Genomic DNA, 27,958 nt, shown 5'->3' on the forward strand with positions numbered 1-27,958 from the left:
AGACGCAGAGTGGCCTGGCGGGCTGGGGCACGTAGTGATCCCACACAACCGGGCTTCCCCACTGCTACGGGGTGTTCAGTGTTTCAGGAATAAACATGAACCGCGACGCCTCGGAGCCCGTGGCGGACGGGGGAGCGGAACAGGACTGCGCGCGGGAGCCGGGCTTGGAGCCAGCCGTGGAGGAGTCGGCGGGTGACCACGGGAACGCAGGCCAAGGGGGCCGCAAGGAAGGTGCCGACAGCCGCCCCAGGGAGGCGAGGGGGGCGACGGCCTGCGCCCAGCACCACACCCCTAGTCTTCACAGCCAGCAGTAATAGTAATAATAATAATGGCGGCCGACACTTACTAAACGATGCGTGCCGTGCGCTCACGGCATTCGAACCATACACCCTCCCTCTGCGGTAGGCACTCCTCTCCCCGTTTCATACAGATGAGGAACCTGGAACTTAAAGAGGTTATAGAACTTTCTCCAAACAGATTACCCTCAGCCAGTCAATGACAGAACAGACTCACGCCTGGACAGTCTGACTCCAGAGCCCAAGCCCTCACTGAACACACCATTCTCCCCACCGGCCAACTTTTTAATGTTTTGAATGTTTCCCTTTATTGCCGTCACCATGTAAGATCAAAGGCTCTCTCCCCCTCTAGATGGCAAGCTATGTCAGGGCAGGACATCCTGATTGAACTGGCAGTGTCCGGTCCAGTGTCTGATCTGTGGTAGACAGAGTGAATGACGAGCTGGTTCTTCTGAGGTGACTCCTCACCAAAGTTTTCCGGAATGGGCTTAGAAAACAGCCTCCCCTCCTGCTTGGCTTGGACTGTAAGGGAAACTTTTTAGGGACTGGTAAAGAAACTACTTGATTTGTGTCTCATGTTTTGAACCCAGCCAACAAATATATCGTGAGCATTGACTGTCCAGGCAAGCCCTGTAAGAGTTGCTGTAGGGAAGCCATGTTGCTCTGTGCACAGACACAGGTTTGAAGCCACTCCTGCTGGGTTCACGCTACCGTTCTGCAACTTGCCGGTTTTATGGCTGTTTGCCCGGAGCTTAAGCTCTCTATAGGGCCGTCTCCTCTTTTGCAAGCGAGATAGTTATAATTAGAGTGTCTGGCATACATTGGGCCAGTAATAAATAGCAGTTCTTGTTATTAATATAACCAGTCAATTATTATGTATATTGAGCACCTAGTCTTTATTCCGCAAACCTTTATCTGGTGCCTCTTGTGGCTAGGCATTATATGCAGTGGGAAATGGGAAATTATAAGATACAGTCCCACACACGGAGTGTTTAATCTCATTCGGTAGTCCACAGGGACACCCAGAGAGCAGCAGCAAACAGCCCTTAAGATCAAGTGCATTTGAATCAGCCAATTTTAATTGACCTTTAAAAAAAAAAAGTGCATTTGAGCGTGTTCATTTTCTTTCTACCAAAGATATTCCCATCATTTTTGTTTCTTCTTGTGTGTTTTTTGAGAGCTTTTTTTTAAAATTGAAGTATAGTTGACTTATAATATTATATTAGTTTAGGTGTACAACGTAATGAGTCAAAATTTTTATAGATTATATTCCATTTACAGTTACTATAAAATATTGGCTGTATTCCCTTTGCTGTACAATACACCCTTGTAGCTTATTTATTTTATAGATGGTAGTTTATATTTCTTAATCCCCTACCTCTATCTTGCTCCTCCCTCCTGTTTGGAGAACTTTTTTAAAAGAACAGAGAACATTATAACAAACACCCATGTATCACCACCAAGAATTGAAAATGATTAGCATTTTAATCATATGTACCTCAAGTCTTTTTTTTTTTTTTTTTTTGCGGTACGCAGGCCTCTCACTGCTGCGGCCTCTCCCGTTGCGGAGCACAGGCTCCGGACGCGCAGGCTCAGCGGCCATGGCTCACGGGCCCAGCCGCTCCGTGGCATGTGGGATCTTCCCGGACCGGGGCACGAACCCATGTCCCCTGCATCGGCAGGCGGACTCTCAACCACTGCGCCACCAGGGAAGCCCCCTCAAGTCTTTTTTTAAAGAAATAAAGCATTTCAGATAAATTTGATGTTTTTTGCCTTACCCCACCTCTATTCCTAGCCCCATTCCCTTCTCCCCACCTCCAGAATTTTGTGTGGGTTCTTTCAATCTCATCTGTCTCTCTCTCTTCCTATCCTATCTATCTACCTATCTATCTATCTATCTATCTAAAATGTGTCCTTAAACAATGCATAGCATAGGTTTGTGTGGGTTTGATTTATGTAAATGATATCCTGTGCTTATTACGAAACTTGCTTTTTTCACTCCATATGTGTTTCTGAGAATTATCCATATTGATTGACATAGCTCCAGTGCATTCTATTCCAAGGCAGAATAATAATCTGTTGCTTTATTTAACCAGTCCCTATGGATGGACATTTGCATTAATAGGTTTTGGCTGTTACAAGTAATGCAGAAGTGAATATCTTCGCACACGTCTCCGTGTCCAGCTGTACAAGAGGTTTTATCAAAGATCTGCCTAGAAGTGAAATTTTCATAGTCCTTATCAGTGCTTTAAAAATCACCGTGATACATTTAAAGAGTACCAGTTCCATGCTAAAAGCAGACAGTTATTCATCAAGTTGAAATTGGGGGACATTTTTTATACATTTCTCGATCTCTATAGAACCAGTCTCTTTATTTTACAGAAATTACTGATCCTAAGGAAACATGCGTAGGTCCTTCGGACACTTCCTACCTCAGCGAGCAGAAACACAGTGGTGATAGCTGGTCAGAGGGTTACTTAGCACAGCAAAGAGATGACAAAGAGGATCGTGGCCCCAGGTACGTGGGTGTGCTCTTGCCACTCAGCACGACGCGTTTACCCACTAAGGTGGATGTTACAATCACCCCTTTGTCCAGATAAGGAAGTTGAGGCTCACAGAGATTAAATAGTCGGCCCCACGTCTGAGGATTAGTGGCAGAGGCAGGAGGGCGTCGCTCTGTGGCTTAACTAACCACAATCTATACAACTTGAATGCTGGACCTGGAGAGAGAGAAACATTAGCAGTTCTTGATGACACAAAGGTATTTCTATTAGAACACACTTTGCAGTTTTTGAGAAGGCCGAAAGTCACAATACTGGATGAGGCCCTGAAAGCTAGAAACAAAGTCATCGGGCATATAGAATATTCTGGAATTTGTGGACGGAATGGGTGTGGCAAAGAATTTATGGGATATATTTTACAGCTGACAAATTGAAATAACTTTCTTGTTCATGTTTTTCATTCCACAGAATGACTAAAAATTTTCTGCGAAAACTGTGCAAGCAGCACAAGCTTTATATCACCCCAGCGCTGAACGATACGCTGTACTTACACTATAAAGGTAAGGGTCTGGGGGAGGCGCTACCTCATGTCAGGTGGGAAGACTCTAGTGGTGTTAAGAATTACTTGCAGGAATCATCTGGTGTTCTTAACTTATATTTAAGTAGAAATTTCAGATTTCTTGAAATTTCAAATTTCAAATTTTAGTGGAGATGCATGGAAAAGCAATAATATTTCTTTGAAGAAAAAGTCTTACATGACTGGAGTTAATACGGGTTCAAGGGAAACACATTGGTATCTTTTATTTATATTTGCTAAAGGACCCATACTTTTTCGAGCCAGTAGCTACTTGTAAATACTTTGGGCTTGGGAGGGTTACGTTGTGAAGGACTGTGTCGGTGTCCCGTATCACACATAAACTTAAGTTCAGGTTCATAGACAGGGCTATTCTAGCAATGAGGAAGCAGAGTGATAACTCCCAGCCTCATGCTGAACTTGGGATGGCCACCCTGCTTCATCAGACCATCTTTATGTTCATTTGTTCAGTAAATGTTTACTGAGAGCCTTCTGTGTGCCTGGCAAGTGCTGAAGATACAGAGACGGATATGGTAAAGATGCTTGGTGTCTTGGGGGACAGGGCGGCCGCTGTGAGAAGGTTCACGCTGTGCCAGGGAGATTCACGGAGGGCTTCAGCTGCACAGCTACTCTAAAGGTGTCAACGACCCCTGACTGGTCTCCTCACCTCCACGTTGCCCCCTCCAAAATCCTCCACCCAATATCTTGGAGTAACAGTGATAAGATGACTTAGGAGGGCAGACCCCAGAGGACCAATATTTAAGAGGTGGGAAGAAGAAGACCCAGTGGGTTAGACCAAGTAGAAAGAATCAGCGAGATAGAAGAATCAGGAGAGAGATATGCCTATATTATCTAGTGCTGCCTAACAAATTATCCCCAAACTGACCAACTTAAAAAATTATCATTATTTGATACTGTTTCTGAGGGTCAGGAATCTGGGAATGACTTAGCTGGGTGGTTCTGCCTCATGGTTGCTATTACCCTTTGTGTGTGTGTGTGTGTGTGTGTGTGTGTGTGTGTGGTATGCAGGCCTCTCACCCTGCAGCCTCTCCTGCTGCAGAGCACAGGCTCCAGATGCACAGGCCCAGCGGCCATGGCCCACGGGCCCAGCCGCTCCGCGGCATGTGGGATCCTCGCGGACCGGGGCACGAACCCGTGTCCCCTGCATCGGCAGGCGGACTCTCAACCACCGCGCCACCAGGGAAGCCCGCTATTACCCTTTTTTAACAAAAACTTTTGGTTAAAACTTTTCAGGCAACAAAACAAATGACTTTGAAAAAGTTTTGGTAATAGCAGATGCACCGTGAATTACAAATCTATAATGAGTCACTCAAGGAAACAAAAATGTTTGTTCTCCTCACCTTAAATGTGGCTCATAAAATTGAAAAATACCGTCAAACCAGACCCGAAGTTTGGACTGGCTTCAGGCACAGCTGGATCCATCCTGGTGCTCACCGCACCTCTTCACGAGGCTGTTTCTCCCCTTTCCTTGGCCCTGCTTTCCCTTGTGCTCATTCATTTCAGGCAGGTCACCCCTCACTTCTCCCCACTCCCAGGCGAGAAGGGAAGGTGGCTGCTTCAGTGTTAGGCTCCACCCTTCCAGGCTGGCAATTCTAGCAGAAAGTTACCTCTTTCCAGTGGAGCCAGCAAAGCTCCCCGGGATTCATGAAGGTTGGCTCCACTCGGCTAAGCGTGACCAGCTCGCTGCAGAGAGCCATGGGGTAGTATCAGGACAGGGATGTCCCTCCAAAGAGGCAGTGGTGTAACTGAGGAAGGACATGTGGATGCTGGGCAGATAGGCAGAAAAGAGGGTGACCCCTGTGCCTCTGAGTGTGTAGAAGCTTAACCAACCCCCCCTTCCTCCCCACTAGGCTTTGACCGCATCGAGAACTTGGAAGAGTACACAGGGCTGCGTTGTCTCTGGCTGGAGTGCAACGGAATACAGAAAATCGAGAACCTAGAGGCCCAAACGGAACTGCGATGCCTCTTCTTGCAAGTGAACTTGCTCCATAAGATCGAGAACCTAGAACCTCTGCAGAAACTGGATGCTCTCAACATCAGCAACAATTACATCAAGACCATTGAAAACCTCTGTAAGAAGGCCCTGATGTGGCGGGGCGGGGTGGGGTGGGGCGTCCACTAGGCACCCACGTCCACCACTGTTTCCTAGCAGAGGTTCTTAACATTCTTTTCCACCCGTGTCGCTTACTTCTGCCGACCTCCCCTTCCAGCCTGCCTGCCGGTCCTCAACACGCTCCAGATGGCCCACAACCACTTAGAGACCGTGGAAGACGTTCAGCATCTCAAGGAATGTTTGAAACTCTGTGTCCTTGACCTTTCCCACAACCAGCTGAGTGACCCAGAGATCCTGAGCATTCTCGAGAGCATGCCCAACCTGGTAAAACACACACACGCACACAACTTGCGTTATCTTGTGTTCTGTAGACAGCAGATCTCTTTTCTCTTTCCCCTCCCTCCCGTCCCCCTTCCTTTCTCCCTGCTTTCTTCACACCCATCACACTTTTTTTTCCTCTCTGTATTTTTAGCTGGAATGTTTTCAATGCCAGATGCTGTATCGTTTCACCCACAAATATTTCAGTGTGTATTCTTGACAGATAAGGACTTTTTAAAAGCATCATGACAATACTATTATTATATCTAAAATATTATCAGAAGGACAGTTAATAACCAGTCCATATTCAGTGTTCCCCATTTGTCTCAAAAATGTGCTTTGACTGTTGGGTTTTTCAAATCCAAACCAGATCCACACATCACATTTGGATTACGCATCTCTCAAATCTCTTGATCTATCACAGTCTCCCCTTGGCTGTTCACACACACACACACACACACACACACACACACACACACACACCATAAATCTGTAGAAGAAACCGGGTCCCTCCTCTGGTTGTCAGCCACATCCTGGATTCAGTTGACTGCATCCTCATGGTGTGGTTTAACGTGTTCTGCTGTCCCCAGTATCTCTTGTAAAATGATGGTGGAGCCAGAGACCTGATCAGATATAGGCTCAGAATCTAACTTTGAGGTTTGCTGTTGCATCAGTCAGGGCACCTGTAAGTCTGGTCGCCTCTCGTTTTGTAACTTTCAGCTTGATTCGTGGGTTTGGCTGCTGTCAACCAGATCCAGCCTTCATGAAGTCCCTCACCCCCTTCCCCTGATCGTTTCTGCAGCTCCCGAAGCATGTTGCCTCCATGTGTCATTTCATTAGGGGTCACACAGTGACCGTATTCTAAGTCTCTTATTCCTTCTGCACCTATTAGCTGGAATGCTTCCACAAAGAGCAGTTTTGCTCATCCATTCATGCCTCCCTAATATAAAGTCCATATAGAAAAGGCTGGGATAGGGACTTCCCTGGTGGCACAGTGGGTAAGACTCCACACTCCCAATGCAGGGGACCTGGGTTCGATCCCTGGTCAGGGAACTGGATCCCACATGCATGCCGCAACTAAGAGTTCACATGCCACAGCTAAGGAGCCAGTGAGCTGCAACTAAGGAGCCCGTGAGCCACAGCCACCTGCCACAACTAAGACCCAGTGCAACCAAATAAATAAATATTTTTAAAAAAAGAAAGAAAAAGCTAGGATAAATGCTTGTTTTTTTTTTCTTTTTATGTATTCCTTTTCAGAGAAATGTGTCAAGAACGTAGGAACCTGTAAAGGTGACAATGAGGTTGAACCTCTAAAGGTTCACGTTATCATCGTGAACACAAAGATTTATAGATACAGTATTTGATATGACTTAACCCTTGCTGTCATTTTAATTTGGGGTGATTGAATGGTCCCATCTTCTGGCCTGTGGCAACCCCTCCAGGCAGCTCCTGTGTCCATTGGACTCCACTCCAGCAGCCTTTGATGACTTCCTTGCTTTTTAGTGTATATGTGTTGTCATGTGAACTAGGAAAAAATATTCCAAATAGCACACAACAAACTTGAGTTCACTGTTTACTGCTTAGGGTATGGATAAGAAGGAAAAAGTAGGTCCATTTAAAGAAAAACAGTGAGCAAATCATAGTTCAAGAACAATCTGTAGGGCTTCCCTGGTGGCGCAATGGTTGAGAGTCCGCCTGCCGATGCAGGGACACAGGTTCGTGCCCTGGACCGGGAAGATCCCACATGCCGCGGAGCGCCTGGGCCGGTGAGCCATGGCCGCTGAGCCTGCGCGTCCGGAGCCTGTGCTCCGCAACGGGAGAGGCCACAGCAATGAGAGGCCCGCGTACCGCAAAAAAGCAAAACAAAACAAAAAACCCAAAAAACCAATCTGTAGAGCAGACTGTCACCAAAGACTACTTTAGAATTTATATCATCACCAGTATATGGTGATAATATAAAGCTGTATTATAATACCATTTTTTGGCCTGGCTGCCGTAACAAAGTACCAGACTGAGTGGCTTAAACAACAGAAATTTATTTTCTCATCATTCTGGAGGCTAGAAGTCCGAGATCAAGGTGTCAGCAGGGTTGGTTTCTCCTGAGGCCTCTCTCCTTGGCATGTAGATGGCCATCTTCTCCCTGGGTCCTCATATGGCCTTCTCAGGTGTGTGTGTCTGTGTCCTAATCTCCTCTTCTTACAAGGACCTATTGGATCATGCCCCACCCTAATGACATCATTTAATCTTAATCACCTCTTCAAAGACTCTGTCTCCAAATACAGTCACATTCTGAGGCGCTGGGGGTTAGGACTTTAGCATATGAGTTTGCTGGGGGAAGCAATTCAACCCATAACAAGAACAGTCAGCCTCGTGGTTGTTTTGTGATGGCTTTTACATTCTCCATACACACGCAGCCCTTTAGTCCCTGCCCCTGGGGCACATCGCTCCCCCCACTCAGCCCCACAGAACAGGTCACTTGAACCAGTATATTTATTTTCCTGAACAAGAAAAATCACTTTGGATATGAAAAACATTTCACCAGTTCAGGCAAACTGATGTTAAATGTTTCACCCACGTGTCACCTTGACCATTCACCTTCTTGAGCTTCATCGGCAGGAGGGGAGGTGACAGTATTCAAAGAGGGGTGGGGACGGCGCACTGGCACTGCTGTGTCGCTTTCCTTCCTGGTCCTGACTTGACATCCAGAAGACCTATAAGCTTGGCAGTAGATAAGCAGGCACTTTGCATCCTGTGCCCTCAGTCACCACTTCTTATCTGTCTAGCTGCTGTGTACATTTTCTTAAAATGGGTCCTAGCTGGGAAGGACAGAAAATGATCAATTGGAGATTAATTTCAGTAAAAGAGATTGGGCCAGCAAAACGAATGCAAGCACTGCCCTCGGGTAAAGGCCTCAGGAAGTGTTTTCCAGTATTGTTCTGGAAGGACAATGAGATTTAGGGCCTGAAGTTCAAGTGTAATAGAAGAAAGGGCTGCCCAGTTCTCGCGACAGTTCTGATGGCACAGAAACAACGAAAGCCTCTGCCTTCTCTGATATCGTCTTCGTGATTTGATGTAAACACTCCCTGTTTATTTATTTATTTTCAGAGCACTGCACATATTAAATGTTTTAATCGCATCCATTTTTCAGTGATTAATGTGGTTCTGCCTGTGTGCTTCCAGCGTGTACTGAATTTGATGGGAAACCCAGTGATTAGGAACATCCCTAATTATCGACGGACAGTCACTGTTCGACTAAAACATTTAACATACCTGGATGACAGACCAGTTTTTCCAAAGGACAGGTAAGGAAACAAAAAGCCTTTTGATCATACTTAATAGGTAATAGTTGAGCATACTCAATATTAAACTTTTAAAATTTTCTGATATTTGAGCATTTCCACACATCATTAAATATTTCAGTGAAATAGGTTTAATGGCTTACATGATTGTTTTTAATAGGAAATTCCCTGTTTTTGAGCACTTATTCATAGATTTTTCATAATCCTTTGATAATTATCCTTCTATATAAGTCTCTGATCTCATGGCTGGTTATTTCCTTAGGATGGAACCCTGAGTTGTATTATTGGATTAAAGATAAAGACTGTGGTTTGAGACTTTTAAAAGGTGTTTTTAAATATTTTCTAATTGTTTTCTAGAATGTTTGTATCAACTTATAACTTCCCCAGACACAGCCATGTAAAAAAACAAAACAAAACCTTTGCCAGGCCAATTGATGAGTGAAGGTGGTACCTCGCTTTATTTATTTATTTAATTTTTATTCATTTATTTATTTATTTTTTGGCTGCATTGGGTCTTTGTTGCTGCGTGCGGGCTTTCTCTAGTTGCGGTGAGCAGGGGCTACTCTTCATTGCGGTGTGTGGGCTTCTCATTGCAGTGTCTTCTCTTGTTGCAGAGCACGGGCTCTAGCACAAGGGCTTCAGTAGTTGTGGCTCACGGGCTCTAGAGCGCAGGCTCAGTAGTTGTGGCGCATGGGCTTAGTTGTTCCACAGTACGTGGGATCTTCCCAGACCAGGGCTTGAACCCGTGTCCCCTGCATTGGCAGGCAGATTCTTAACCACTGCGCCACCAGGGAAGTCCCAGTACCTCGTTTTAAATTTGCATTTTTGGGTAACTGATGAAGTTGGTCATTTTTACTACCCTTGTTGGGCATTTGTGTTTCCTTCTCTATGAGTATTGCATTCATGACTTCTTCCCAGTTTCCTTTTGGGGGGATGCTTTTTCTTACTGATTCATAAGAGCTCTTTGCATATCAAGAATATTGAACCCGGGACTGCCATCACTGCTTTTTTTTTTTTTTTTTTTTTTTTTTTTTTTGCGGTACGCGGGCCTCTCACTGTTGTGGCCTCTCCTGTTGCAGAGCACAGGCTCCAGACGCGCAGGCTCAGCGGCCATGGCTCACGGGCCCAGCCGCTCCGCGGCATGTGGGATCTTCCCGGACCGGGGCACGAACCCATGTCCCCTGCATCGGCAGGCGGACTCTCAACCACTGCGCTACCAGGGAAGCCCCATCACTGCTTTTATCTGGGTTTTTAATTTACCTTTTTTCTCTTTTTGGCTGTGCCTCGTGGCTTGCGGGATCTTAGTTCCCCTACCAGAGCTCAAACCCTTGCCCTCGGCAGTGAAAGCACAGAGTCCTAACCACTGGATTTCCAGGAAATTCCCTTAATTTACCTTTTGATTGAGGCCAGTATTCATTCATTCCAGCTTAGAATAAAACTTCAGTAACTGGGATGGCCTGAAGGGAAGTGCAAATCTGAATTTTCCAACACTTAAAAAGAAACGTAGCTGGTAGTATGTTTTTGAACTCACATATTTTAGTCAAACTAACACAGATTTCAATCGGAAGGGGGAGCTTCCACTTGGACCACATAAGAGAACCAGGATCCCTGCTTCTGGGCAGTCAGGCCGAGATGCATCCGTTTCCCCAGCACCGAGCCCTGGGTGTTCAGGGCGACGGCGGGCGGGCAGGGCCTGCGGGCAGACCTCCAAGCCCAGCTCTGCAACTGCGGGTCCTGTGCCCGTGGTTGAACACCAACCTCCCCAGCTTCAGGTTCCTCATCTGGAAGGTGGGGACAATACCGACCGCGGGGTCCTTGTGAGTATCTGTTAGTATCACGTGGGACTTAAGCAGGTACCAGCTAGTAGGAGGAGGGAACCAGCAGGAGAGGCCGTCCCGGAGGATCGTGAATCTCCACACTGCGGCAGTGCCGACCAGCAGGAAAGTGTAAACAGGAACCTGAGCTGGGCCCTCAGCAGGGAGACCCCCGCCCTGGACAGTGCAGCATGACTTCTCTTCAGGAGTTGGGTTCACCTGTGTTTGAAGCCTCATTCCAGCACTCTCTAGCTGTTCCACACTGGGCCACACTGGGCCCTTGACGTTCTCTCCACCTGTGATGCTCTTCACAGGTGTTTGCAGGTGTCTGCTCACCTGCCATCTTCTGAAGATCTCCATGACTGACCACCTAAGTAGCACCTTTGCCACTTCCACCTGCTGTCTCTTCAGCCTGATTTCTCAAGACACATCCGCCTCTGACATACTTGTTTCCCCATAAAAGGGCAGCTCTAACAGAGCAAGCGATGTCATCTCTTATGTTACCTGCTGTATCCCCAGCCCCTAGAACAGTTCAGCCATTTCAAGTGTACAATTCAGCGGTTTTTTAGTATGTTCACAGAGTTGTCCAACCACACCGCGCAATCAATTCTAGAATATTTTTATCACCCCCAAAAGCAACCCTTACTTATTAGCAATCACTCCCCAACCCCCCTCTGCCAGCCCCTGGCAACCACAAATGTACTTTCTATCTCTCTGGAGTTGCCTATTCTGGGCATTTCCTATAAATGGAATCATACGATATGTGGTCTTTTGTGAATGGCTTCTTTCACTGAGCAGATTTTTTTTTTTTTTTTTTTTTTTTTTTTGCTGTACGCGGGCCTCTCACCGCTGTGGCCTCTCCCGTTGCGGAGCACAGGCTCCGGACGCGCAGGCTCAGCGGCCATGACTCATGGGCCCAGCCGCTCCGCGGCATGTGGGATCCTCCCGGGCCGGGGCACGAACCCGCGTCCCCTGCATCGGCAGGCGGACTCTCAACCCCTGCGCCACCAGGGAAGCCCACTGAGCAGATTTTTAAGGTCCACCCACATTGAAGCCAGTGTCAGTAAATACTTCCAAAATAATGCTGTGAAATAATATTCTATTTGGAAAGCCCACATTTTATTTTATTTTTTTATACAGCAGGCTCTTATTAGTTATCCATTTTATACATATTAGTGTGTATATGTCGACCCCAATCTCCCAATTCATCCCCCCACCGCACCCCACAGCTTTCCCCCCTTGGTGTCCATATGTTTGTTCTCTACATCTGTGTCTCTATTTCTGCCTTGCAAACTGGTTCATCTGTACCGCTTTTCTAGATTCCACATATATGCATTAATACACGATATTTGTTTTTCTGTTTTTCTCTTTCTGACTGACTCTTCACTCTGTATGACAGTCTCTAGGTCCATCCACGTCTCTACAAATGACCCAGTTTCGTTCACTTTTATGGCTGAATAATATTCCATTGTATATATGTACCACATCTTCTTTATCCATTTGTCTGTCGATGGGCATTTAGGTTGCTTCCATGACCTGGCTGTTGTAAATAGTGCTGCAATGAATATTGGGGTGCATGTGTCTTTTTGAATTACGGTTTTCTCTGGGTATATGCCCAGTAGTGGGATTCCTGGGTCATATGGTAGTTCGATTTTTAGTTTTTTAAGGAACCTCCATACTGTTCTCCATAGTGGCTGTATCAGTTTACATTCCCACCAACAGTGCAAGAGGGTTCCCTTTTCTCCACACCCTCTCCAGCATTTGTTCTTCGTAGATTTTCTGATGAAGCCCATTCTAACTGGAGTGAGGTGATACCTCATTGTAGTTTTGATTTGCATTTCTCTAATAATTAGTGATGTTGAGCAGCTTTTCATGTGCCTCTTGGCCATCTGTATGTCTTCTTTGGAGAAATGTCTATTTAGGTCTTCTGAACATTTTTTGATTGGGTTTTTTTTTTTTAATATTGAGCTGCATGAGCTGTTCATATATTTTGGAGATTAATTCTTTGTTCATTTGTTTGCAAATGTTTTCTCCATTTCTGAGGATTGTCTTCTCGTCTTGTTTATGGTTTCCTTTGCTGTGCAAAAGCTTTTAAGTTTCATTAGGTCCCATTTTTTTGTTTTTGTTTTTATTTCCATTACTCTAGGAGGTGGATCAAAAAAGATCTTGCTGTGATTTATGTCAAAGAGTGTTCTTCCTATGTTTTCCTCTAAGAGTTTTACAGTGTCCACTCTTACATTTAGGTCTCGAATCCATTTTGAGTTTATTTTTGTGTATGGTGTTAGGGAGTGTTCTAATTTCATTCTTTTGCAGGTAGCTGTCCAGTTTTCCAGGCACCACTTACTGAAGAGACTGTCTTTTCTCCATTGTATATCCTTGCCTCCTTTGTCATAGATTAGTTGACCATATGTGCGTGGGTTTATCTCTGGGCTTTCTGTCCTGTTCCATTGATCTATGTTTCTGTTTTTGTGCCAGTACCACATTGTCTTGATTACTGTAGCTTTGTAATATAGTCTGAAGTCAGGGAGCCTGATTCCTCCAGCTCTGTTTTTCTCCCTCAAGACTGCTTTGGCTATTCAGGGTCTTTTGTGTCTCCATACAGATTTTAAGATTTTTTGTTCTAGTTCTGTAAAATATGCCATTGGTAATTTGATAGGGATTGCATTGAATCTATAGATTGCTTTGGGTAGTATAGTCATTTTCACAATATTGATCCTTCCAATCCAAGAACATGGTATATGGCTCCATCTGTTGGTATCATCTTTAATTTCTTCCATCAGTGTCTTATGGTTTTCTGCATACACAGCTTTTGTCTCCCTAGGTAGGTTTATTCCTAGGCATTTTATTCTTTTTGTTGCAATGGTAAATGGGAGTGTTTCCTTAATTTCTCTTTCAGATTTTTCATCATTAGTATATAGGAATTAAAGAGATTTCTGTGCATTGATTTTGTATCCTGCTACTTTACCAAATTCATTGATTAGCTCTAGTAGTTTTCTGGTAGCATCTTTAGGATTTTCTATGTATAGTAACATGTCATCTGCAAAGAGTGACAGTTTTACTTCTTCTTTTCCAATTTGTATTCCTTTTATTTCTTTTTCTTCTCTGATTGCCGTGGCTAGGACTTCCAAAGCTATGTTGAATAATAGTGGTGAGAGTGGACATCCTTGTCCTGTTCCTGATCTTAGAGGAAATGGTTTCAGTTTTTCACCATCGAGAATGTTTGCTGTGGGTTTGTCGTATATGGCCTTTATTATGTTGAGGTACGTTCCCTCTATGCCCACTTTCTGGAGAGTTTTTATCATAAATGGTGTTGAATTTTGTCAAAAGCTTTTTCTGCATCTATTGAGATGATCATACAGTTTTTCTTCTTCTATTTGTTAATATGGTGTATCACATTGATTGATTTGCATATATTGAAGAATCCTTGCATCCCTGGGATAAATCCCACTTGATCATGGTGTATGATCCTTTTAATGTGCTGTTGGATTCTGTTTGCTAGTATTTTGTTGAGGATTTTTGCCTCTATATTCATCAGTGATACTGGTCTGCAATTTTCTTCTTTTGTAGTATCTTTGTCTGGTTTTGGTATCAGGGTGATGGTGGCCTCGTAGAATGAGTTTGGGAGTGTTCCTTCCTCTGCAATTTTTTGGAAGAGTTTCAGAAGGATGGGTGTTAGCTCTTCTCTAAATATTTGATAGAATTCACCTGTGAAACCATCTGGTCCTGGACTTTTGTTTGTTGGAAGATTTTGAATCACAGTTTCAATTTCATTACTTGTAACTGGTCTGTTCATATTTTCTATTTCTTCCTGGTTCAGTCTTGGAAGGTTATACCTTTCTAAGAATTTGTCCATTTCTTTGTGGTTGTCCATTTTATTGGCATACAGTTGCTTGCAGTAGTCTCTTAGGATGCTTTGTGTTTCTGCGGTGTCTGTTGTAACTTCTCCTTTTTCATTTCTAATTTTATTGATATGAGTCCTCTCCCTCTTTTTCTTGATGAGTCTGGCTAATGGTTTATCAATTTTGTTTATCTTCTCAAAGAGCCAGCTTTTAGTTTCATTGATCTTTGCTATTGTTTTCTTTGTTTCTATTTCATTTATTTCTGTTCTGATCTTTATGATTTCTTTCCTTCTAGTAACTTTGGGTTTTGTTTGTTCTTCCTTCTCTAGTTCCTTTAGGTGTAAGGTTAGATTGTTTATTTGATATTTTTCTTGTTTCTTGAGGTAGGCATGTATTGGTATAAACTTCCCTCTTAGAACTGCTTTTGCTGCATCCCATAGGTTTCGGATCACGTATTTTCATTGTCATTTGTCTCTCGGTATTTTTTGATTTCCTCTTTGATCTCTTCAGTGATCTCTTGGGTATTTAGTAACGTATAGTTTAGCCTCCATGTGTTTGTATTTTTTACATTTTTCCCCTGTGATTCATTTCTAATCTCATAGCATTGTGGTCAGAAAAGATCCTTGATATGATTTCAATTTTCTTAAATCTACTGAGGCTTGATTTGTGACCCAAGATGTGATTTATCCTGGAGAATGTCCCGCGTGCACTTGAGAAGAAAGTGTAATCTGCTGTTTCCCGATGGAATGTCCTTTAAATGTCAATTAAACCTATCTGGTCTATTGTGTCTTTTAAAGCTTGTGTTTCCTTATTAATTTTCTGTCAGGATGATCTGTCCATTGGTGTAAGTGAGGTGTTAAAGTCCCCCACTATTATTGTGTTACTGTCAATTTCCTCTTTTACAGCTGTTAGCAGTTGCCTTATGTATTGAGGTGCTCCTATGTTGGGTGCATATATATTTATAATTGTTATATCTTCTTTTTGGGTTGATCCCTTGATCATTATCTAGTGTCCTTCCTTGTCTCCTGTAACATTCTTTATTTTAAAGTCTATCTTATCTGAAATGAGTATTGCTACTCCAGCCTTCTTTTGATTTCCATTTGCATGTAATATCTTTTTCCATCCCCTCATTTTCAGTCTGTATGTGTCCCTAGGTCTGAAGTGGGTTTCTTGTAAACAGCATATATATGGGTCTTGTTTTTGTATCATTCAGCAAGCCTGTGTCTTTTGGTTGAAGTATTTAATCCATTCACATTTAAGGTAATTATCGATATGTAGGTTCCTATTACCATTTTCTTAATTGTTTTGGTGTTGTTTTTGTAGGTTCTTGTCTTCTGTTGTGTTTCCCACTTAGAGAAGTTCCTTTAGCATTTGTTGTAGAGCTGGTTTGGTGGGGCTGAATTCTCTTAGCTTTTGCTTGTCTGTTAAGTTTTTGATTTCTCCATCAAATCTGAATGAGATGCTTGCCGGGTAGAGTAATCTTGATTGTAGGTTCTTCCCTTTCATCACGTTAAATATATCATGCCACTCCCTTCTGGCTCGTAGGGTTTCTGCTGAGAAATCAGCTGTTAACCTTGTGGGAGTTCCCTTGTATGTTAAATGTCATTTTTCCCTTGTTGCTTTTAATAATTTTTCTTTGTTTTTAATTTTTGTCAGTTTGATTACTGTGTGTCTCAGTATGTTTCTCCTTGGGTTTATCCTGCCTGGGACTCTCTGCACTTCCTGGACTTGGGTGGCTATTTCCTTTCCCATGTTAGGGCCGTTTTCGACTATAATCTTTTCAGATATTTTCTTGGGTCCTCTCTCTCTCTCTCGTCTCCTTCTGGGACCCCTATAATGTGAATGTTGGTGCGTTTAATGTTGTCCCAGAGGTCTCTTAGGCTGTCTTCATTTCTCTCCATTCTTTTTTCTTTATTGTGTTCTGTGACAGTGAATTCCACCATTCTGTCTTCCAGGTCACTTATCCATTCTCCTGCCTCAGTTATTCTGCTCTTCATTCCTTCTACTGTATTTTTCATTTCAGTTATTGTATTGTTCATCTCTGTTTGTTCTTTAATTATTCTAGGTATTTGTTCTTTAATTCTTCTAGGTCTTTGTTAAACATTTCTTGCATCTTCTCGATCTTTGCCTCCATTCTTTTTCTGAGGCCCTGGATCATCTTCACTATCATTTTTCTGAATTCTTTTTCTGGAAGGTTGCCTATCTCCACTTCATTTAGTTGTTTTTCTGGGGTTTTATCTTGTTCCTTCATCTGGTACATAGCCCTCTGCCTTTTCATCTTGTCTTTCTGTGAATGTGGTTTGCATTCAGTCTGCAGAATTGTAGTTCTTGATTCTGCTGTCCGCCCTCTGGTGGATGAGGCTATCTCAGCCCACATTTTCTTTATCTATCAGTTGATGGACATTTGGGTTGCTTCCACTTTTTGGCTGTTGTGAACAGTGCTGCTATCAATGTTCGTGGGCAGGGTTTTGTGTGTGGACATTTGTTTTCAACTCATTTGAGTAAATACTTAGGAGCATGATTGCTGGATTATATGTAAGATTGTTTGCTTTGTAATTGCCAAGCTGTCTTCCATGGGGCTGCGCCATTTTGCATTCCCACCAGCAATGAAGGAGCATTCCTGTCGCTGCACATCCTTCCCGGCATTTGGCGTTGTCAGTGTTCTGGATTTTAGCCGTTCTGTTGAGTGTCAAGTGGCATCTCATTGGTTTAATTTGCACTTTCCTGATGTCCTATGATGATGAGCTTACTTGCCACCTGCCTATCTTCTTTGGTGAGGTGTCCAGTTCTTTTGCCCACTTTTTAAAATGTGTTGTTTTTTCATTTGAGTTGTAATAGTTCTTTGTATGTTTTGGATACAAGCCATGTTTTAGTTATCTTTCTTGCAGATATTTTCTCCCAGTACAGTTTGCCTTCTCATTCTTTTAACCTCTTCCCGTTTTTAAGTCATCTTTGTATTAATGAGTTGCAATAGGTCTTTATATATTCGAGATACAACCCCCTGATCAGGTATATGATTTGCATACCCATTCTGTGGGTTGCCTTTTATTTATGGTATTCTTTGCATGACACACATTTTTAACTTTGGTGGAGTCCAATTTCTCTATTTTTTTCTTTGTCACTTGTGCTCTTGGCCTCGTATCTAGCTGGCTTTGCAAACCATTAGACTTTACAGATTAAAAATGTGCACGTGTTAATACGTATCCTTGCAGCCATATGTCCTGTGCCTTTAGTTTGATTTTGGGGAAGATGCGCAAGTTTGGTCAGATAGTGTATGTTTTGGATTTACTTCGAACCTGTGACAATTCAAACCTCCCCGATTTCTGGGGTGTTCTTGTTTCTTTGTTTTTTTGTTTTTAATACTCCTAAACAGAGCTTGTGCAGAGGCCTGGGCACGAGGAGGGTACAAAGCTGAGCAGGAGGAGAGACAGCAGTGGGAGAGCAGAGAGCGGAAGAAGATCACAGACAGCATTGAGGCCTTAGCCGCAATCAAGCGCCAGGCCGAGGAGAGGAAACAGCAGAAAGCAAGCCAGGGGCAAGGTGCGTGCTTGAGACGCAGGGAGGACCCCGAGCTCCGTTCAGATTAAAGAGCTGGGCTGTTGAACTCACAGTCTTTCATCTCAGGGATTGGGGGTGGGGGGTGGGGACCATTCGTTCACGTAACTGCAGATCCATCTGCCCTTGACCTCATGCAAGGACGGTGCTCAGGGCACCTTATTAAGTAGGAACCCCCTTCCTCCTCTTACACCCAGTAGAAGAGCCAGAGTCTCTATGTGTGCTTTTAAATGACATTTAGTGTTTTTCACCTAATTACAAAATGTAAATACGCTACACATAGAAAACATAGAAAGGCAAGAGTAATAACAGTATCATAGCAAGAACCACTCAGTATTCAGTGTATTTCCTGGCTTTTCCCCACGCATGTAAAACGTATGTATTTTTTTTAATAGAAAAAAATGGCATAGCTCTATTGCTTTCTTTTTTATATATATAAATTTATTTATTTAACGTATTTATTTTTGGCCACATTGGGTCTTCATTGCCGCACGCAGGCTTTCTCTAGTTGTGGGTGAGTGGGGGCTACTCTTTTTGCAGTGCACTGACTTCTCATTGCGGTGGCTTCTCTTGTTGCGGAGCACGGGCTCTAGGCGCGCGGGCTCAATAGTTGTGGTGCATGGGCTCAGTAGTTGTGGCTCACGGGCTCTAGAGCGCAGGCTCAGTAGCTGTGGTGCATGGGCTTTGTTGCTCTGCGGCATGTGGGATCTTCCCGGACCAGGGCTTGAACCCATGTCCCCTGCATTGGCAGGCGGATTCTTAACCACTGTGCCACCAGGGAAGCCCCTGGCATAGCTATATTGCTTTTTGCCTACTCTTTTGAATCAGCATAATAGTACAGTCCCATAAAATCGATGTTCCCCTGTAGCATGGTTTTATTTCCCTTTTCCCAACTTTTAATTTTGATATTTTTCAAGTTTTAAGAAAAGCTTAAAGAATAGTTAAAATGAACAGCTGAATTGTCTGTTTAGATCGGATGGTTGTTAATATTTTGACACACACACACAGTCTTTCCTGTTCTGCTGACCCATTTGAAAGCAAAGGCAGACATCGTGGCCCTTAACCCCAAATACCTCAGCCTGCGTCTCCTAAGAGCCCCCTGCACAGTATTCTAGTGGCTGTGTCCTGTGCCGGCAGTGCATGCGCTAGGCATCCCCCTGGTGGACTTTCAGCCCGTGTATTTAGCACCTAAACAGCACTCTGATGACCATCCCGGCAGTTCACTGCAGGTCCCCCTTGTCCTCCCAGGACATTCCCAGCTCACTGTGGACTTCTGCTCAGGGGAGATGCTCGCACCAGACAGTGCCAGGGACTTGTGTCCCACTGTGGAAGGGGAGGAAGCACCTGAAGAGGACAGAGAAAGGTGGCAGAAGACGGAGCTGTTTGCCAAGGAGAGCTTCGAGGCCAAGGACGAGCTATTCCCAGAAAAGTCAGAAGAGTCGAGTCTCCTGGAGGAGCTGCCTGTGGATGCTGACGGGGAGCCAGGAGCGGCGCTCCCTGCCAAGGCCCCGCCACCGAGCCCTGGAGCTGCCTGGGAAGGTAGGTGGTTGAGAACAACAGGCGTGTAGATGGGCCAGCACCTGTCTGCGGGCCTCGGGTTTCCACTTCTGACTGCTGAGTCTGCGAGTTATTTAGAACCACAAGGGGAGCCCGGACTGCATTTCTAGTATCAGCTTCAACAAGGTGCAAAGAAATGGGTGAGACGCTAACAGTGTATTTTATGTAACCCAGTACATCTAAAATATAATAATTGATATCATCATAAAATTATTCATGAGATACTTTCCCTCTGTTGACACTAAGTCTTCAAAATCCAGCCTGTATATGCCACTTAGAGCACATCTCATTCACATGCTCACTTTTGAATGGTTAAGGTGAAATGCAGCTCTATGAAAAGAAGCAAGTTGTTTTGGGCTGCTTCATTTTTTCAATTGAAATGAATTAAAAGTAGATACAATTAAATAAAATGTAAAATCCAGCCCCTCAGGAGTACTGGCCACACTGCTGGCAATGCCACAGCTACCACAGTGGATGGTGGTGATCTAGAACGGAAGCCCACTAGCAGGTTCTTGCCAAGTTCCTGGGGTCCTGCTGACTAACAGATAAACCCAGGACTCGGCCCTGGACACTGCCCATTACTGCTGTGTCTGTGCAGCCCTGGGGGACCCGAACTTCTGTTCCCAGCCTGAGCAGGATTTGAGGTCCATCTGGGGAGGTCAGCTCGCCTGGCCCCCACTGTCTGGGAGAAACCTCGAAGTAAGCCTAGCCTCTAGACTGCCGAGGGGGCAAAGGCCACACCCCAGGGCACCAGAGATGGGTGAATTCTCTTTCCAGCTGAAGATAATGGCAGGGCAGACTGTCCTCAAAGCTTAACTCAACTGAGCTCTATTTTAATTATTCTTTTCAAAACCTTACTGGCCACTCCATACCCCCAAACAATCAGTGCTCCATTATTCACTGGGATTTACTACCCACCCCACTTTTGTTCAGTAACATCTGAAAAATGTATCGTGTAGCCTACAGTCTTTAACAAGACGTCTGTGGGAAATAGAAATGCACCTTAGGAAGGAGGGGTGGTGTAGGGAGTGAGGTGACCTGTGACTGTGCTGACATCCATGGCCCTGGCCCCCATCTGGGATGCTGGAGCTCATGAAGTCCCCAGGGGTTCCAGCCGGTGAGGCAGGAGCAGTGGGCGGAGAGCAGGGAAGGAGCAGGAAAGTGCGTGGGATCTAAACAGCCACCGCAGAGGGGAGAATAGGCTCCCGGGGAGGGGACATGCCCTGCCCGTCCCTCTGCCGCCCTCCTCACACTTGTCGGGTGGCTGTGCCGCTCCTCTTCTGACTTTGCCATGAGACTGCGGCTGGAAGCCATCTGTGAGAAGCGTGACTTGTCTTGATTTAACTTCCCTTGGGAGGCACTGAAGCCCTGCTTTCTGTGGCTCCTGGCTCCACTTTGCTGGATGGGATTGTAGACCCTCCAAGACCTGGTCACTCCTTGGTTTCTGGGAGAGAATTCCTACTAGACAAGGGTCACGTTTTCCCTCGAGCTTCCCACAGATGGCAATGTTACAGGTTTTGTTAGTTATTTAAAAGGGGCACTAATCATGTATTAAACACACCGGGAAAAGAGCATCCTCTGAACTACTGATGTAGGTATCGGCACGTGTATTCTGAGACCCAGATACAAGGTTTTGCCTGCATCCTCACTCCCCCTCCCGTAAGTTTTTTGCCTTGAAACCGCACCTAGCCTAGAAGCAGAGTTTTCTATGAGTGAAACCATCAATTGCCTTCCTGAACGAAGGGCACATTTAATGAGGAGCTGGCAACCTGCGGCAGGTCGGAAGAGGGAGGCGCAGCCAGATGTTTATCTAACGTGTCAGCCAAGGCCATGACTTCCAGCTTAGCCTCCACAAAATCCCACGATCAGGTGCTCTCACTAGTAACCCATGTTACTGAGTTGGCAACTGGGGCTCAGAGAGGTGAAGTAACCTGCTCCACGTCACAGAGCGAGTGATAGTGGGGCAGAACTGAAGCCAGATCTGCCTGCACAGACCAAGCTGGTCTCCACCTCGGTTCACTGCCATCCTCCCTGCTTTTAAGCCCCCACGGCCTTTGCTGCCCACCCCTCCCCCATAGTCCCCTCCCTACTGAGCTAAACCCTCTGGGTGTCCTGAGTCCCAAGAGGGGAGCTGGGCTGTCAGAACAAGGAGGTCCCTCTTCCACGCAAGTTACTCAACCCCAAGAAAAGCAAATCTAAATATAAAAGCCATCTGTTTTTAAAAAATCACTTTTCCATTTACCTTTCTTGCATGGCGCACAGTCTTCCCTTACAAGTCACGAGGCCTAGTGAAGGAGCAGGAAATTAGGAGATAAACGGTACGAGCAGCTTTGCTGCGTTCCCTGGGCTCATCCTCTCTCATCATGGAGTCAGGAGCCAGGGAAGGCTGCCTGGGGACCGAGTCAGGGCTCGGAGGCTTGAATAGCTCCCCATCCCGACGTTGAGTCTAAACAGGACTGGGGGAAACATGATGTGAGCGCACACCGTCACGGAGACACACGTTTCCACCTCTATCTGATGACACTCGGTCTAGGGGAGCCTTAGCTTCCTTCCAGTGGTCACCAAAACGGCACAGAGGATGACTCACACATTTCACTAAAACACTCTGTGAACAGGCGAGGCAGCGAATTTTCTAGACAGACACCCTGAGGTCAAACCCAAGTCCAGCCCCTTAACCAGCTGGGACACCTCAGGCAAGCCACAAAACCTCTCGGAGCCCGTTCTAGCCCCTGCGAAGTGGGAACAGTCTCTGCCGTGGATCGCATGAGGCAACGTGAGGAACACGCCCAACAACTAGTCTCTTCCCTGCCTCGCCTTTTCCCGGCACACAAAGCCTAGGCAGGTAGGTTTTAGGAAACAAAGGGTCTCGGCAGCTGCCTGGACTAGAAGCTTCTGCTGGCTGGGAAGCTGGACGCCACGGCGCCACGAGCGGGACACAGGGGTCCGGGGGAAGGGCTGGTTGGAGGGGAAGCAGACTACTGTCGTAATTAGAAGCTGCGAAGCCACGGGCACAGCCAAGCGGAAGAGACCATGACAAACCGGGCCTGGGAGGTGGGCCTGGGATCGTCCACAGCAGCCCCAGAAGCCCCTGCTCACTTCCTTATATCATTCTTTTTTTTTAACGTCTATTTATCTACTTTGCCTATTTTATTTTATTTATTTATTTTCCGCTGCTTTGGGTCTTCATTGCTGCGCGCGGGCTTTCTCCAGCTGTGGCGAGCGGGGGCTACTCTTCGTTGCAGTGCGCGGGCTTCTCATTGCGGTGGCTTCTCTTGTCACGGAGCACGGGCTCTAGGCGCACGGGCTTCAGTACTTGTGGCACGCGGGTTCAGTAGCTGAGGCTCGCAGGCTCTAGAGAGCAGGGTCAGTAGTTGTGGTGCACAGACTTAGCTGCTCTGCGACATGTGGGATCTTCACAGACCAGGGACTGAACCCGTGTCCCCTGCACTGGCAGGTGGATTCTTAACCAATGCGCCACCAGGGAAGTCCCCCTTGTTTCATTCTAAATGGGTGCCCCAATGTGGCTCTCGAGTCCAACTGGGCACGGCCAGTCCTCAGGGCGGACAGCGGACCAGCATGTTGTGAGCAGAGCGGGGCCATTCATCTTTAATCACGGAGACTGGAGAGGAAGCAGAGGGCAGGATAGGAGGGCCCTGGGGGAGGAAGACAAGCCCTGTCTGGACTCCACATTCCACAGGCAACCCTGCGGTGACTTCACACGTCTCCCTGATGCTCGTGCAGCAGGAGGGGCTGTGAAACTTGGCCTTTGGCACCACGGCCTTTCTTTCTTCATCTCCTGGCCCATCAATCATGCCTTTTCCAAGGTTCCTGCGTATTCTTCACAGATTCCTGGCTGGTACTTCCATCTCCAGGCTCCAGAAAGGGGGCGGCTGTCTCCCTTTCCTTTCAGACATAATCTTGTCCTAACCTGGGATTCTTGCAGCTCCTGTCACAGGGGCTGGAGGCTTTCAGACCCGAGGGCTTTGTCCTTCTTCTTGGAATCGCCTTAACCTCAGGTTTACCCATCTGTCCACCGTGTATGACACTAACTCCAAGATTAATATAACTCTTTGTTGTTCCTTAGAAACAGCTCCCCAGACGGTGGCCACTGAAAGTGCATCAGGTACAGAGCTCTGTGGAGCTGAAGATTTGGAAGCCATCAGACTGGAGACGAAGGAGAAGCTCTTCATCGATGTATGTAATTGGTGCATCTGCAGAGAAGTATCTGCGGTACAGCCGGTATCAGATCAGGCACAAAACTTCCAAATCCTCACTGCCCAGAGTGTGGCCCTTGGGCCAGCAGGCATGGTCTCCCCTGAGGGCTGCTCAGAAGGCGGAACCCCGGGCCCCACCCCAGACCCACTGCTCAGGACCTGCAGTTAATAAGCCCTCCCCCAGGGGCGTCTGTGCCTGTGCCCCTTCAAGACTGAGAAGTGATGGCCCAGGCTGAGTCCCCTTGAACTACATCTACAAAGCTCTTGCCGTGTTTTCCCCGAGGAAGCTACACTGAGCGCAGCTCCGTCTGGCGAGCCTCTCCCTCTGTGGACAGCTGCCCGTCTTCCTGGCCTGACTGTCCAGCGGCCCGCCCCCTGGGGCTTGTTCAGTGAGGGGCCGCCTGACCTTGGGACTGATCACGGCCCGGAGCACGGCCCTCCTCCCTGAAGCCCTTCCGCTCTGGTAACAGTCTGACATGCTGTGCCCACAGGAATGGGTCTCTGGGGACGTACACACTTTGCCATGACCCCCGGGAACGGTGCTTTGGTGGGGCGAGGGGTGGGGGCCGGCGCCCCACCCTGTAGCCTCACACCCTGCCCGCCCAGAGGACGGCCCGCCTCTGCCCACGAGTGAGCTCCTTCTGTTCAAGCCTGTGCGCAGCTTCGCCTGCCCCCGCCCGCTTCTTCTATAAACTCCTACACGGGTGTTTCATTCCCAACCTCACAATTTCACGTGGCTCAACAAGTGTTCAACTGAGTACAGCCAATATTCAGAGTGGGTTTCTGGTGTTCTGGGCCTGCATATACAAATGACAAGAACCAAAGTGGGCAATTCTTCCCTAACATTTGATAACTGACCGTATACAGGACCCCAACACTAAGCTGGCACTGACCTTCCTCTTTGTCCGGCACTATTTTAAACACATCTTGTTATCGATTCATTTAACCCCTCCAATAACTCTAAGACACAGGTACCACTGTCATCCCCATTTTACAGATGAGGAAGCTGAGAAGCACAGGGGTTAAGCAGCTTGCCCGAGGCTCCACAGCCAGGCAGCGTGGCCCCAGAGCCCACACAGCCACCACAGCCCGCGCCCGCCTCACACGCTGGACGGGGCGCTCTAGGTGAAGACACCCCGATACACAACACAAAACACGGACCCCCCAGTTTGGGGGAGGTCCAAAATAGACTCGTTTTATGCCAGAGTCCTAAGACAAATTTGTGTGTAGGAGGTACGTCTCCCCACAGATGAACGGGGCGAGTAACACCAAAGTGAAGTGGAGAAAGAGGTGGAAATTTCTGACACGTCACACCTTGCAAATCTCTTGCACTGATCAGATCCAGGTACCTGGTGTTGCCTCGTGCGTGTGTTTCGAGCGTGCACGTGGCCTGAGTGGTCTGGGTCACGCCGCGGGCCCCTCCACACTCCGAGCACGTAGCGCAGGCTGGGTTGGCTGTGCGGCCGCGTCTGTCCCGTGGACTGGGCGTCGGGAGCATGCCCTCCTGCTGACGGGGATGGTTTTCTCTTCCAGGACCTGCCTGACTTGGAAGACGTGGATGCAGGCGGATCTCCGGGAGACCAGCACAAGGTGACCTCTCACACAGCCCCCAGTCCCACCTTCCCTTCCAGCCCTGTCGCTGACCAGGTGTCTGGGAAAGCTGCATGCCCTTTGTGCCTGAAGCCCCTCACCTCACCTAAGGAAAGGCGGCTGTTTACTGCTGCTCCCCTCTCTGAGGCTTCACAACCACCCACTTCGGGTTTTTTGAACGGATCTTTTATCACTGATTTTTAATAATCATGTTCTGTACGTAATTATCTGAACATTTTTTCTATCCTTTTGATGTATCCGTATGTTCATCTAGTGAATGTCTGTACCACAGCGACACATGGGCAGGGGGGAAGGGAGGGAGGAGAGAACAGAAGGCCCTATGGGGACCTCTCCCAAGGTGACCCGACCCTCCTCCCTCTGGCAGTACTGAGAGCCAGTGTGGGCCAGCCCCGGGAGCCCCAAGGAGGGGGAAGCCTAAGGTGTAATCTCAGGGCAGGAGCTCGTCATCGGAGGGACACAGACAGGGGACCACAGTTCCGTGGGGGTCTGACCTCCAAAGCACGACTAGGTGGCCGGGTGAAGGTGGAGCCCGTCAGAAGCCAAGGCTCACAGATGAACCATTCAGGGACCCAGGAGGGTGCTGGTGCAGCAGGAACAGAGTGGGCGAGGGCCGTGCCACACGGAGACCTGACGAGGACCGGAGGGAGTGGAGACCTGGCTGCAGAGCTCACCATGGCCTCCAGGGCTCACAGACGGCTGCCAAGGAGTGTCCATCCTGAGGCCCGACTTTCAAGCAGCGAGTGCTGTGCTCCGTCGGGCCCACAGTGTGATAGATTAAAAAAGCCGCATTAGCATTGTGCATTTTAGAGACTATTGTGGAAACAGAAATGTTCAAATACATTTTTTCTTTTAACAGAAGATGTGCTTTCCAAAGATTACAGCCATCTCGAGCCTGGGTGACGACAGTGACCCTGAACTAGACTACACCTCACTCCCAGTGCTGGAAAACGCATCCACAGACCCCCTTTCCAGTATATTTGCAGTCTCCAAGGACACCTCCAGGAAGGCCGAGACGGAGACGCCCTTTACAGGCATATTCAAAGCAGCAGCAGAGAGGGACTTGGCAACCCACAGGAGAGACACCAAGTCCCCTCGCCCACTGATTCAGGAGCTGGACGATGACGAGCCTTCAGGGCAACCACCCTGGCCCCCAGCCTGCGAAAGGGAAGCCGCGCCAGCCCCGTGCAGTGAGGACAGGCATGGGGACCTGCTTCTGGCCTCCCCTCCAGGTACTGTCACCCAACTTTCAAGGCTACAGGGGCCAAAAGCTTCTCAGGGGGAAATGGACTGTGGACCACCCAAACCCAGAGCAGGTGGCCACCTGGGCCTTTGCCCTAGGAATCCCGTGTTCTCAGAGCGGGTCACTCACGACCTCTCCAGAGACCACGGAGATCGCTAGAGCATGTTCCTAAGTCGCCGGCCGGGGCCAAGGAGCTGCCAGACTGACCCCCTCCCCAACCTTCCCCATCCTTGGCCCTTCCAGACCAAGGTTGCTGAGGGAAGGAGGGGACTGGTGATACCGCAGCTGGGAATATGGGACAAAATGAGGGTGACAGCTGGCCGGAGGGTGTGGGTCGTCCACATGCAGGGATGAATGACTGTGAGATGCTGCTGGCCGGGAAGCAGGCGGGGACGGCGCCCACAGTGCCCGGCTGGGTGGGACCGGTAAAGCCACACCCTGACGTGCCCACCGGCCTGGCGCTGGGGCCTGTGCCCATGACCAGGGAGAGGCACTTTGGGGGAAGCTGGCTAGTGCTTGCTGGTCACAAGCGCACCGGGGGTAGCTCTGTGTTCAGCTTTGTGCCTCCGGGTATCCAACTCGGGGAGCCTGTTGAACACAGACGACTCCCGCTGTAATCCACGCTGGATGACAGCCAGGCTTCTTGCTGAACACCAGCTCGCGTGGCCGCCCCGAGGCCTGCACACGGGAAGGGGCGAGGGCTGGCCGCACTTCCCAAGGACACCAACTTACCCATTTCCTGGCTCTTTAGGAAACAGCCCCGAAAAGGGTGAAGCCCAGTCTGAGGTGGAGCCTGAGGAGCGCCCGGAGCCCAGGGCCAGAGAAGACTGGGACTCAGCCACAAAGGCAGCCCCTCTGCTCTTGGACTAACAGGGACAGGCCCTGGCCTGACCCCCCAGCAGGGGCATGTCACCCCCTTGGCTGGGCTCCCCTTCCCTTCAAAGAGTTGCAGTTACTGTGGGCGTGCAGGGCCCTGGACATGGATGGCACTGTGCTCCCTGCTCTCAAAGCCTAACACAACCCCCGGTTATTTGCAGTATAAACCATGTAACTGTAAATGTCTCCC

General features: G+C 47.4%; 1 protein-coding gene across 2 annotated transcripts; it reads left to right on the forward strand.

Annotated features, from left to right (window-relative positions):
- Positions 1-49: 49 nt before the first annotated feature.
- Positions 50-27,951, forward strand: DNAAF1 (dynein axonemal assembly factor 1). Of its 2 annotated transcripts, none has more exons than XM_060129852.1 (12): positions 50-231; positions 2,679-2,814; positions 3,266-3,357; positions 5,243-5,464; positions 5,603-5,769; positions 8,944-9,065; positions 18,089-18,255; positions 19,519-19,809; positions 23,912-24,021; positions 25,575-25,631; positions 26,509-26,881; positions 27,644-27,951. In XM_060129852.1, exons 1-12 carry the CDS (start codon positions 96-98, stop codon positions 27,760-27,762), a joined length of 1,992 nt encoding a protein of 663 aa, XP_059985835.1. In that variant the 5' UTR covers positions 50-95; the 3' UTR covers positions 27,763-27,951. The 2 variants fall into 2 exon arrangements, with proteins under 2 accessions (XP_059985835.1, XP_059985836.1); XM_060129853.1 differs by having other exon boundaries at positions 19,552-19,809.
- The last annotated feature ends 7 nt before the right edge of the window (positions 27,952-27,958 follow it).

The sequence above is a fragment of the Lagenorhynchus albirostris genome, chromosome 19 (assembly GCF_949774975.1).
Source record: "Lagenorhynchus albirostris chromosome 19, mLagAlb1.1, whole genome shotgun sequence".
Taxonomy (NCBI): Eukaryota; Metazoa; Chordata; class Mammalia; order Artiodactyla; family Delphinidae; genus Lagenorhynchus; species Lagenorhynchus albirostris.

Bases quoted from the DNA above. Each gene is read 5' to 3' on its own strand.
- DNAAF1 (XM_060129852.1), top strand. From the start codon at position 96: ATGAACCGCGACGCCTCGGAGCCCGTGGCGGACGGGGGAGCGGAACAG. The intron at 19,810-23,911 runs GTAGGTGGTTGA...GTTGTTCCTTAG, and splicing joins CCCTGGAGCTGCCTGGGAAG to AAACAGCTCCCCAGACGGTG. The intron at 26,882-27,643 runs GTACTGTCACCC...CTGGCTCTTTAG, and splicing joins GCTTCTGGCCTCCCCTCCAG to GAAACAGCCCCGAAAAGGGT.